Raw genomic sequence first — 12,694 nt, 5'->3', positions numbered from 1 at the left:
TATCATCACTGGCCACATGAGCAATATTTGGAGAATATTACTCAGTGTAGTTACTCGAGGCTAAACAGGGAATTTTTATGATTTTCTGTGTAGAACTCTTCCAGGAGCAATGCTGGCTGTTAGAAGAACTTACCTGCCCCAAAGCTGATAATCCCCCCTGCCCTTTATATTAACTGGTCCAGTAACAAATGCTTCCTTGTCCCACAAGCTGTACCCCATTTGGTGCTGACAGCTGCTGTTTCTCGAAGCAATACTGAACATTGAGTGTCTTTTCCTTAACTGTAGGAAAATGAGGCCACTCCAGGCATGTCCTTGTACCTGACCTTACTGAGGTAGTCTTCTTGTGTCATCCTGACTGCTTGCTTTTAAATGAGCTTTAGTGAATGGCTGCCCATTTGGATATTTGGATGTCCAAAACCTAAAGGATTATTATGATAAAGAGCAAGAATTTGATAGAAAGCAACAGCTGAAACATGAAAAAAGGGCAGAAATGTTCTTTGCCCTGTGCCTTGTCTACTCCTTGAAGTCAGGAGAGCATTTCATACCTGTTTTGTGATCCWGCAAGTGGCTTTTTAAGGTGCAAGGACTGTGCCCAAAATGTACAACTGCTGTGTTTTCATGCTGTGGTCAAGACTTGCTGATCTCTTTGCATGACTCTTCAAAGATCTTATTATTGCTAGTGAAACCAGTGGGTTTAGAGCTGCTGTTTTGTTTGCTTAAATGRGAATGTTCAGGTGACAGCGATCTCTAAAAGCTTCGCCATATTATTTGATGTAAGGCCAGCTGGAAGGCCTTGGTTTTCTCCATGTAATTTTGTGAGGCAGCAGGCCTTTCCAATAATTATCCTCGCTCTATTTCAATCWAATACTGCTTGAAACTTTGGCTCAGTGTGACAGAGAGCATGCAGCAATAGCTGTCATCTCAGAGCCAGCAGTGCAGACCAGACGTCTGCTGCTGGGGATGTCTCTCTCTCAAATGCTTTCATACTGCTGCAAAAGGTGCTTTATTTCCTCAGCTTATAAACATGCACCAGGCACAGCTTCCAGGACCAGAAGAGCTGTCTGTATTTGAGAGAACAGGGACACCGGGCTTGCTGTCAGATTTGATGATTTTAGTAAAATCTGCTGTCACAATAACACGGATACTGCTGTTCTGACTTGCCCACAGAGTTCATTGAGGAAAACAAAACCAGAGGCAATTGATCATTCTAAACCTCACTGCCTTGATTGATCCATACACTCAAGAGGCAGGGTATCTTTGCTGTCATAAACCCCAGAAAATGTGTGCAACTTTGTATTTAAAAAAAGGCATTGAAATTTATGAGAGCAGCTAGGAAAGCAACCGAGAAGTACTGGTTTGGGGAGCTGCCAGCCAGCACCTCAAGTGACTGATCTGACTACAGAGTCCATCAGTTTCCCRTGTATATTACTGCTGCTAGCTTGGCTTTCACAGTCATTTTTAAGGCAATAATTGTCCTAGCAAATCAGCAATATAATTTAACTACTACTGTCTAACCTAGTTTGATGGTCATCCATTTTCTAAAGTCACCAAATTTTATTTTTTTTTTATCCACAATACCATTATACCAAAACATACACATATTTAAGAAAAAGAAACACCTTTATAGAAATGTTGATAGTGCTTCGCAATCCACTGTCACGGCTGGGGCTGTCAGACATTGCTGGAGGTTTCCCCGCTTGAAAACTCCCCTGTAGTGCTGGGYAGAACAAACTTGACGTATCTCCCCTTCTCCCAGCCCCTCCTGATCCGCAGAAGTCTGTGCTGGATGCAGGGCAAGCTGAAGATGATTTTTGCAATGATGACAGTGCAGGGGACGAGCAGTGTGAGGGTGTAGGTCGGGGGCAGGTAGAATTTGTACTGGCTCTCGTCAAACGCCCTGGACCAGCCGTAGGTGAGCGTGTGCAGGGTGCTGATCACCAGGGCAATGAATCCCAGGGAGGACTACAAAGAAATGAAACACACACCAGTTAGCAGAGTACCTTGGGCCTGGCTGTTTTCCTGTGTTTTTTTACGTTATTTTCTAAGTGTACATGACACAGGGAAAGGAATGAGTATTCCTGCGTTTCTTGGACAGAATAAAACATGACTGGGAACCTTTCCTGGGTAGAGTGCCAGAGTGCGTTTTTCTTTGTCTAATCAGAGGTTAAGGTGACTTTAGAAGCTCAGCAGGAATTTCCCAGGAGGTGCTGCCAGCTCAGCACAGAGCGGGGGCTCCTGTATCTGTGTGAAGCAGCAGCCCCAGCCCCTGCTGAGCTGGTGGGCACAAAAAGCTCCCAAGCTCTGCTCCTGCCAATCCCTGGCTGGCTGAGGCTGCTGACCTGCAGGAAGAAGCATCAGTGTTGTGGATTTGGACCACAGTTGGCACCTTGGGAAATGGGTGAAGCCACAGCTCCACACGGAGCAAAGACATCTTCAGGTGAYTGGTGTCATCTACAGGAAAATGAGATGGGGCAGGCAGAAGTGCTCTGTTCTGRGGTGAGCAACAGCCCTCAAGGGTTCCCTCCTCTGCCTTGGAGATCTGTGTTGGTTTGTGAGCCAGATCATCAGGCTGTGTGATGGACCAAGCCCTTGGAATGGGGAGTCAAAGCCCTTTATCCACTCAGGGARGCAGCGAGATGCCAACCTCTGTTCTATAGACAAGAACTTCCCCCAATTCCAGCTGAGATCGTGCTCCCAAGCACCCACACAGACAACACTTCTGAATATTTTCAGCTCACTCTGAGAGTTGCTCTCAAAGATAGGTTTGAAATTGTTTCCCTCACTGGTGCAGATAAATAAGGGACCAGGGCRAGATGGGAGGAAGGACTCATTGTCTTTTGAAGAAATAGCTTCAGCTAACAAACTACTCCATTCAAAGCTTCCCCTTCTATTTTTGATTGCTGAGATGCAATTAAAAATTCCAACTTTTAAAAATGTACCACGTTGTTASCAAAAAAATAGACCAAGACTCCTCTAGACTTCAGAGTTAATCTTTCAAGCAGCTGAGGGCACTGGGCAAGGGAGGGAAGGAGAGTTCTAAAATGTGTTACCAGATCTAGGTACTTCACTTTTACAGTATCTATCAGGCAGTCCTGTGGGTGTCGCTGAGTCCTGCCAAGGCAGGGAACTGTTCTCTGTGTTACAGCCAAGCATTGCTAAAGGTCGTGCCAGGAGCTGGGAACAGAGCTGGGAACTGAACCTCAGTCCTGTGTGCAACCCCACACTTACCCTTTCTTTCACAGACAGATTATTTCTCACCAGAAGCCACATCCATGTCCTAAACCAAGGTGGTACCAAGCAGCAAACCCAACAGGGTCAAGACTAATTGCACTTGGAAAATTAAAGAGGAGTTTGCTGAGATTTGCCGTGGTCACAGTTAAACCTAACAGCAGGACTTGACCCACAAATCATCCATCATTTATAGGCTGAGCTTCTCTCTAACAGGCAAAAACCCCTTGGATGGCAAAAGGTTGGGGGTACCAGTTTAGGACTCAGGTGGCAAAGCAGGGAAGGGCAAAGGGGACAGAGGGAATCCAAGGGCAGCAGAAGCAGGGCAGGGGGTGTGCTCGCACTCAGCCCGAGCAGACTCTGCATGGCAGAGATGGCAGAGCTGGAGATAATTCCTCTGTTCCTCCACAGCTTCTCTGTAACTGCTGCAGGTAMCGGGGGAGAGCAGGACTGGAAATGAGGAGGACAAATGTGACAAACCATCAGAGGCACTCCGTGACCACCTTTGTGTGTGGATGGCGGGGCAGGGATGAAACAAAGAGGCAAATTGGCAGCAAACACAGGGCTAAGGTGCTGGTCTGCTGATGGTATCCCAACACAAAACAGGAGCTGGCTGGGGCGAGCAGGGGTGCCTGGGGGTGCCAGTGCTGATTCTGGCTGCAGGACCATGGCTGCACCCGCCAGACAGGCTGACAGCTCTGTACGTGCACAAACCCCAAAAGTTTTGCTGATTTGCAGCTTGGCTCGGTACACACAGCTCAATATACACTCAGTAAAGCACAGTGCAGAGCCTGCTGAGCACCTCAGGGGGCCCATTTGCCAACCTGCTTAGCCCTGACACCACTCTTTTGCTCTCATTGATCCTCTCTGTGCAGTTTCTGGCTATGAAATCTTTCYGGGTTTTGTTTAAAACAGCGGCAAAGGTTTCTCTTTTGTACTGTCACAACACCAGGAGTGTGGGGCCAGCACCCCTGAAGGGTGTTAAAGCCCTCTGAAAGATGCAGTTTATGGATGGTATTCCTGATGCAGGCTTTGCRTGTGTTTTCTATTCACCATGAACTCTTCCCCCATTCCCCCTGTAATGCATCAGCAAAGGTGATCTGGTCGTGGATGTGGAAATATCACGTAAAACAAGCAGGTTACAGATCTCCTGGCTCATTTAGAAATGCCTGGGCAGCACTGGCAGCAAAGAGCCCCTTCCTGACCCAGATAYGTTTCTGACTGGTGCAGCCATCAGTACTATGGAATTATGAGCTCAATGGAAGCAGCTCTGGCCCCTCTCACCACGTCGACAGGAGGGTTAGAAAAGGTCTGATTGCAGATTCTTTACATCTTATGCTACATGAACTATGAAAGAAACCAGGTCAATTCAACCTTCAAATTCCAGGAGGACTCCTCAAGATGGGAAGGTAAAGGCAATCATACACATTTTTACTTCTCAGGCAATTAGAGCTGATTTGTAAATGACTGGGGAACATTAAAAATGTCTCCTATAAGTTGAATTACATACAAATCATTCCTGTTAGCCAGTGTTTCRGTCCTGTGTATTTTCTGTTAAAACTGGACACACAGGGGAACTGTGTATCCAATKTAACTATATTTAATTTAACCTTGTGTATGGGCAGGAGCTATTATGAAAACCAACTTTTTTTTTCCTATAACTTTTGCCACAATACACATGGAATTTTCAACTCATCAAGCAGCAGAGTGCATTTTAAGACTGGCACTATATGGCACTAATGCAGGTGTACACACTGGCTGCTGGAAAATGTCAGGCCTAGGAAGCTCTGGGTAAGGAGGGGACTAAAGGGGCTCCAGAATTTATCTCACATGTGGCTTTTAGTACAGCATCTCTCAAACACCATCCAGTTCAGCTGAGATGGGAACAAACTATGGCATTTTCTGGAAGGCATCTGGCTGGAATGTCTGCACTCTGCATTTCACCTATTTTGTGCTGTAGAAGTGCTAGAAATCCCAAATATTTGAGAAAGCAGCCTCATGCTTCACCCCTTGTATTTACATTGTGCCTCTGTGCATTAATTTAGGGAGGTTCACACTCAGCTMTGTGAATATAACCTCTGGAGCCTGGAAGCAGGAGCTGTAGCTGCTTTTTAAATTTCCTCAAGAAAGGCACCACTGACTTGTTGAGGAGTAAATAATTTAAAAGATCCCTCATTAAAAAAAAAAACAACCAAAAACAAAACATGGAAGCTAACATGCCAGCAGATCTGTAACCTGCTCTTTTCACATGATGTTTCCACAGTAAGGCACAACACCGGCCGTTCCTCTCCTGCATGTGATCAGCTGGGATCGTGTCGCGCTGTCACGCTTTATTCCATGCAGACAGAAATAGGTGGGAGTATCTTTCCATGAACTAAGCCAGCCAGGTCCCATGTGGGGCAGCCAAGAGCTATTTTGGAACCGACCATCAGGTATTTGTCTGGTCCCAGCAGTGACATACCCTTAGAAAGGCCCGGGAAGGTGTTACACGCCTGCCACCACCACGTGCGTGTTTACAGGACACAAGGCCAGCACGCCCCAGGACAGCTGCCAGGCTGCCTGGGSAGCCAAAGGGAAATGCAAGGGGTTTCAAAGCCTCCTTCCAGGCTGCAAGGAGATACTTCCCTTCGTTTGGGATTCCTGGTATGAGATGCCTAAGTCGGGATKGATTTATCCAATGTCCCAGCAGCTGCAGCCCTCCCCTGAGACATGGGGCTCAGAATTAATATGCTCCCACTGTCCAATCTGAAAGAAAGGTTTAAAGCCAGGTCTCCCTTCTCCTCAAGGGTTGATCTCTTGGGGTCAAGCTCTCCTGGTGCAGCTCTTCTACTCAGTGTAAATAATTACTGGCTAGCCCACAGCAAGAGGGGAAAGGACACAAACTGGATTGCTTGACTGGTGATCGGGGCACTCGCGGGAGAAGCAGGGGAGCAGGCTTCAAACTCCTGCTCTAATGAATATTGAATTATTTATATAGCACTGAGGAGCTCCAACAGAGCTTAGCAGAGGCTGGATGATAGRTATTCACCTCTGCATCCCTGCACCCTGCCCTTCCCTTTGGAAGGGTGAGGTGTGTGCCACGGTGGTGCACAGGGAGGCTGCGGAGGGGATGGATCCTGCAGGGCTCAGGCATGTTGGGTGCCACGGGGGTCACGGCAGTGGCACATGAAGCCTGGTGCATGCTAAGCAGCCCTGGGGTAGGAGGCACTGGTAACAAGGGGTTTKAGGGCTGTGGGATGTGACTGTGACACACTAAGTGGAATCTGGCTTCAAAATCAGCTCKAAGGTGCAGGGGATGCTCAGAAGGTTCATTCTCTCTATCCCCATTAGTTAGCCCTAAGCCTGGCTCCAAATGCATCCCTGGAAATGCTGCACCCACTGAATCTGGGGTCTGTGAATGTCCCATGGGGTAAACTCAGGTCATTCAGGGAATTTGGCCCTTGGGAAGTTGGCCATCACTGCAAGGGGGAGGAAGGATCCTAAACCACTGGGGAAAAACTACATTCCTAATTCAGTTTTTAGAATCAGTCATGGCCTTTTCATTGAAATCACACCCAGGTCTCTGGACTGCTTGGGCTCTGGCACTTTACAGACCACTCTGAGCTTTTTAGACTTGTTCTACTGAACACTTGGGTGYGTGCAAGCTCTGCCAAACCTGTCTTTCCCCTGCAGTGTCCTGCCAGGTGCTTTCCTTTTCATCAGCTCACTCTCCCTGAAATGCAGGGACAGATGTGTGTTCCACAGCCAGCTCTCCCTGCCTGCCCCACACAGCCTGGTGTTCCCCACAGCAGCTCTGCTGATCCTCGTGTGGCTGCCCATGACACCTTGCATTCTCCCTTCTGCTGAGAAAAGGATACACCCTGTGTGAGAGCAGCACAGCCCCAGGACACAGCACAGCCCCAGGACACAGCACAGCCCTCTGCCCCTCACTGCCCCTGGGTCTCACCTCCTGTGGCCCTGGGGTGCACAGGAAGGATTTGCTGCTGCCATGGCAGAGCAGAATGTGCTGGGAAAGCAGGGGAACCCTTCCCTCCTTGGTCTGTGTGAGGGTCTGMCTCTGACTGCAGAATCACCCTCTGGCACCAGCAAATGTCAACTTTACCTGAATGAAACTGAATTCCCTCCAGTTGAGAGAGTTTGCGATGGATGGAAGTGAAGTGATGGCAAGTAACGACAGCAAGCCCAGGGCAATTATTCCAACAGAGATATAAATCTCCATCCTCCAGACTTCCTCCTCTACCCAGATTGTCATCTTCTTCTCCACAGCCTGGCATGACAATGAAGGTTTGTTAAAACRGAGCGCTTAGGGACAGACGAACTGAATTTTATCTGTTGTGGTTTTGGAAGCAGGTTTCCTAGATGAGCACTGGGTCCTATTCCCACCTCATACAGGCACTATTTGCCTGTTTGGGAGATGTGGAAACGTTTTCTTATCCCAAAGCCATTTGGCCAAAACTAAACCTGATTTGAAGCCTGCTGGGAAGAACTGCTGAATGCTCTCAGCTGCCATGCCTGTAACCACAGCAGCAAGCCCCAAAGTCTCATTTGGAAAGGTAATTACAATGAGAACTCAGTTTAAAGCCATGAAAACAAATACAGATGCTTGAATATGCAGTAGTCTCCTAATAACCTTTGTTTTAAGTGCGTTTATGGGGGAAATCGTTCATGCTAATGGAAGGGAAGATGGGTTTTATACTGCATGGCAAAGAGGAACATTTAGAACTGTCCTCTTTAGCCCATTAAATGGGTTTAATTTACTAAACAAAGATGTTGCTAGAAAACAGGAGGTAGAGGRGAAATGAGCACAGGATGCTTGCCTGAGATTAATGTGCAACTGCGGCAATCGAGAAGAACCTGCTCAAGGCTGGAGCCAATAGCCTGGGAACAGTGTTTGATGGATGCTTTGAACAGGCACTGCTGCCAAAATCAGCCATCCTGCTTCCCTCAGCCCCCACAGCCCCTTCCCTCCTCTTTGATGGGACAAACAATTGGCATCACTTGGGCAAATACCCAATGCAGAAAGCAGAGTGGCTGTGGGGTAATTCCTTGATCACATTCCCCACTCAGCTGCACAAAGCCTGGACCATCCCAGGAGGAAGCAGTGTGGAGCAATCAGGGGAAGGAATGAGCAAATCCCATCCTCCCACGGGACAGAGCTGGCTGAACTGCCTGAAGGCAGCAATCTCACACTGGATGAACACTGCTGAGAGTCTCCATAAAGCAATAAACTCCTTTTCCATTTCCTTGTTCTTATATAAACTGTTCTTCATCACCACTTTGCTAAACTCGTGGAGGCACATGGTGATGAGGACACACAACCCTCCCTGGGCTATAGTTACTCCAGCAGGCACAGCTGTGAAAATCAGCAGGACCAAACAGGATCTCCCAAGATTTTGGGAGCTGAAGGGAACTCGGCTCCCTTCACTGCTGCATTGTCCTCTCCTAGCATTTTTCCTGCCTCTGACCTAGTCTCAGACACASCAGTGTCTGGTTTCAAAGGCTTGTCTGTGCCTCTGGGGAGCAATAGCAAAGGGGTTTGATCCTAGCCCTGGCTGTGAATGCAGAGGGAGCTGTGCATCCACTGAGATGGCAGATCCTCAGCCACACAGGTGCGTGGTGTGTGCCTGACTCGGGGGGAAAGTACTTCTAGAGGTATTACAGCTTATTCCCCCATCCCACACCTGCTCTGGAAAATGAACTAAAAAGCCAAGACATGAAGTCTGCACATGCTTTAGAAGATTCCTGCAGGTGCTGAGCTGAGGAGCAGCCCCGTTACCTGCTTGACGGCTGTGTCGATTAGCAGGTAGCGGTGGGAGCGGCGCATGGGCAGGCAGAGGCTGTACACGGCGTGCAGGGCGGCGCAGAAGAAGCTCAGGAGGCCGATCTGCTTTCGGTGCTGGAGCCACTGGTCCAGCCAGTCCGGRAAACGCCGGTACTTGGTGCCGTAGTAGAGCTGGGAGCAGGCTGCCAGCACCCCCGGCAGGTAGACGAGGGACAGCATGACGTAGGACACGCACGGCAGCGTGGTGTTGACCACCTCGATGGGGATCTTGTACAACTTGTTCTTCTGCTCCCTGATGTAAGGGTGGATGACCTGCCGGATCAGGTTGTAGGTGAAGAAGCAAACAAAAAGCCCCAGAGCCAAAAAGATGGGGATTTTCCAGGCTGGCAAGAGGCGCAGGGGAATGTTCTCGATCTCACAGGCTGACGACATGCAGCCCATGTCCACTGGGGTGAATCCCATGACTTGAGCGATTTCTGCCACRGTGCGCTTGGCTTCTTGGTTATTTGAGCAGATCAGAACCTGCAAGGAACAGAAATACACACAGAGAGAGCAGAGAAATCAGGCTGCTGGGATYGAGTGCATCAGGAGGGATTCTGTGTCACAGGGAGCCTGTGTTATTCCACTGAACATCAGCATTCCTGGCAAGCTTTCTGACAGGGATTTACCCTGTCTGCCAAAGGCCTCTCTCCTGGACAGGTTTCCTTTCATGTGTGCACCTTACAGGCTCTGTTTAGATAAACAGACAATTGAATAACACTTTTCACTTAGGCAGGTGCTCCAAAGACTACAAAGCATGAAGTGAGTGAGGGTACTTCATATCTGAGCAAAGAAATGCAGAAACTAAGGGGTGATGTCTGGATGCCATGGCCAGCACTCAACTCCTTCTGGAGCCATCAGCACTTTGCTGATGCTGCCAGACCTCAGCCGCTGAAACAGTTGGGATTCAGCCCTTGCTGGGAGAAAACAACACAATACCTGCTTATTTCCATCYCTGGCACCCGACTGCAGCGTCCACGCAGAAACCACATTAAACCCCTTTACCACGGCGCAGGCTGGGAACAGGGAGGCCAAGTACTCCGCGTTGGATTCTTTGTGATGGTTGATCTCGGTGTTGTTACTGACATCCACCAGGATCTTGCCCGCCAGCACGTCAGCCAGGTCGCAGAGGGTGGAGTAATGTTCCCTGAAAACCGCCACAAAGATGACATCTGCCTTCTTGACCGCCTCAGCCTGGGAGGTGACCTCTGCTGCAGCAGGGAACAGGCTGGCTTTCCTCTTGGGGTTGCGGCTGCCAACCACCACCTTGAAGCCCGAGCACACCAGGCGGATGGCCAAGGACCGGGCAAAGTCCCCACTGCCCAGCACCCCCACGGTGCGGCCGGCYGGCGGCGCGGGGCTGCAGTCACCCTCCGTGCTCCCATGGCCCAGCAGGGGTTTGGCCATGTCTCCTCTGGACATCCTGGCARGAAAAACAAGGAGAAATGCAAATTCGCTGTGGATCTCTCAGTGAGACCTAGACCATGGGGAAAAATGCCACTTAGGCCACTTGAACATGTGGGTTTGGTGCCAGTAGTCAAACCCGTTTGCCAAACCCACCAGGAAGTGTGCAGTAATGTACAGGCACTGCTGCAGGGGCACAAAACACCATGCTGGGTTGGAAAGGGAAGGCTTTTAGGGAGGTTTCCCAGGGTTGTGCCATCCAACACGTGCTGGATGGCACAAACWATCCCCTCTGTCCAATCCAATCACCAATCCTCCTGCTGTCCCTCATGCTGGCATCTCACACTGCAAAGCYAGGGCAATGCTAATGTAATCAGAACCAGAAACTCTCAGATTCCCATGGGGCTACCACCTATCTCCTGAAAAAGGGGTCTGTGGAGATCCTGAGCCTACGTTTGGAAAAGCTGCAGGGGTGCATCTGATTTGCAAGAGCAGAATCAAGGCAGGGATTTCAAGTTGAAATAAAAGTGTCCTAAAAGGGGTAAAYGAAGAGAGTTGCAGCCCTTGCCTGTTCCAATATTTGGGTCTGGCAAGCGCTGTTTGCTTCAGCTCTTTAATGAGTAATGAGAACGTACTCGTGACATTTAAAAAAATATATTAAAACATGATGGGATTTGCTCATGAAAGATCTTGATGAGCTTTACAAACGTTAATGARTTTTGCCCTGTAACAGATTAGATATTGAGGGCATGGAGAGGTTTTAAGCAGATCAATAAATTCACAGGCAGCACAGCAGCTGAACTTGGAGGTCAGGAGAAACTCAATCAGGGAACTGCCAGACTGCTCAAGGGCTGTGTCAGAGGCTCAAATCTGCCTCACGACCTAAGGAATGGCAAATTTACCCTATAGGAATGGCAAATTCCTGAAGGTTGGATCTTTAGAGGGCTCAGGAGGCAGCTCAGGGAACTTACAAGCCAGGACATCTGGCTTTGGTATTGGAACATGGCTGGAGGTTGTAATGAAGACCATAATTAACAAACGGGATATACTGGGGATGGAGACAGCTTGGCTTTGCTGGAGTGCAGACTTGTAGCTGGTCAAGTTCTTTCAGAGTGGAGGTGACCATTAGGATGGGGTGACCTGGTCCCTGGCACAGGTGTGTTTTTCACAGGCCTTTGGAAATGGCCTTCACCCAAGGCTCTTCTGGGATTGGTGCAGTAGTGGTGCAAAGGGGAAGGGCACTTCTGCRTGAGTAGTTACCAATGGGAAACAAAGGGTGAGAAGAAATAAATGATTTTCATAATGGAAACAGGTTGCCAAGGGATTTCCCTGAGGATTTATGCTGTTCCATGTGCTTCTAAGTGATCTGGGAAAGGGAATGAATATTGAGAAGATGGAACTCGTGCATGGTGATCACAGAATCATAGAATGRTTCAGGTTGGAAGGGATTTAAAGATCATCTACTTCTAACCCCTTGCCATGGATAAGGACACCTTCTACTAGAGCAGGCTGGCCAAAGCCCCATCCAGCCAGGTCCTGAACACCTCCAGGGATGGGGCATCCACAGGATCTCTGGGCAACTTGGTCCCATGCCTCACCACCCTTATACTAAAGAATTTCTTCCTAATATCTACTCAAAAAAACTATTTAGGACATTCAATCTTTCTTGTGAAGGATCTGCAAAGGGATCCCCTCATTTGAAGTGTCTAAGCACCAAGTCACTATAGACTCACGGCAGGAACTGCCTATGGGCATAAACTCTTCTAACCATATGTACTTAAATGAGCTGTAAAGTTGTTAAAATCACTCAGAAAAATGATCAAAGGGTCACGTTTCTCTGAAAATACCAACTTGGTGGTCCCTGGCAGACACACATCAAACACAGCTGAATTACTGGGGGAGAAGATTTCTCACACAACAACCATAACCTCAATCCTGCTCCTCAATGAAAGCCTGCAAAACACCATCAGCAGATGGACTTTGAAACTATAATTTTCTGTCTTGGGTACAAACCCATCATGGTTTCAGTGACAATACTGTTATGGCAGAGTTCTATCTGCTCTCCTTGCCTCTCACCAAGCACCCCCTTGTCCCAGAGCCCAAAAYGTGTCCTCATGGAAGAAGTGCTATCAGGGGAAAACAATGGCAAAGAAAGGCGTGCTCACTTCTCCACTTTAAAAACACAAGTCCACTATATAAATACAGAGATCAAACAGCATGCTGCAGTTCTGCTTATTCCAC

The 12,694-nt window shown here is 48.5% G+C and overlaps 1 protein-coding gene across 2 annotated transcripts in view; it reads right to left on the bottom strand.

The window, feature by feature from the left end:
* Positions 1 to 6: 6 nt before the first annotated feature.
* STEAP3 (STEAP3 metalloreductase) overlaps positions 7 to 12,694 on the bottom strand; it is a 24,871-nt gene continuing 12,183 nt past the window's right edge. For both annotated transcript variants that reach the window (XM_057376747.1, XM_057376748.1), the window contains exons 2-5: positions 9,989 to 10,472; positions 9,005 to 9,532; positions 7,331 to 7,495; positions 7 to 1,962 (exon numbers count right to left, since the gene is read on the bottom strand). In XM_057376747.1, the coding sequence (XP_057232730.1) occupies positions 1,672 to 1,962; positions 7,331 to 7,495; positions 9,005 to 9,532; positions 9,989 to 10,471 (1,467 nt within the window). In that variant the 5' untranslated portion in view covers position 10,472 and the 3' untranslated portion in view covers positions 7 to 1,671. The remainder of the gene's footprint in view (positions 1,963 to 7,330; positions 7,496 to 9,004; positions 9,533 to 9,988; positions 10,473 to 12,694) is intronic.

Source organism: Malurus melanocephalus, unplaced genomic scaffold (assembly GCF_030028575.1).
Source record: "Malurus melanocephalus ecotype Western Australia unplaced genomic scaffold, MMel_1.1 scaffold_289, whole genome shotgun sequence".
Taxonomy (NCBI): domain Eukaryota; kingdom Metazoa; phylum Chordata; class Aves; order Passeriformes; family Maluridae; genus Malurus; species Malurus melanocephalus.
This window is presented reverse-complemented; position numbering and strand designations above follow the sequence as displayed.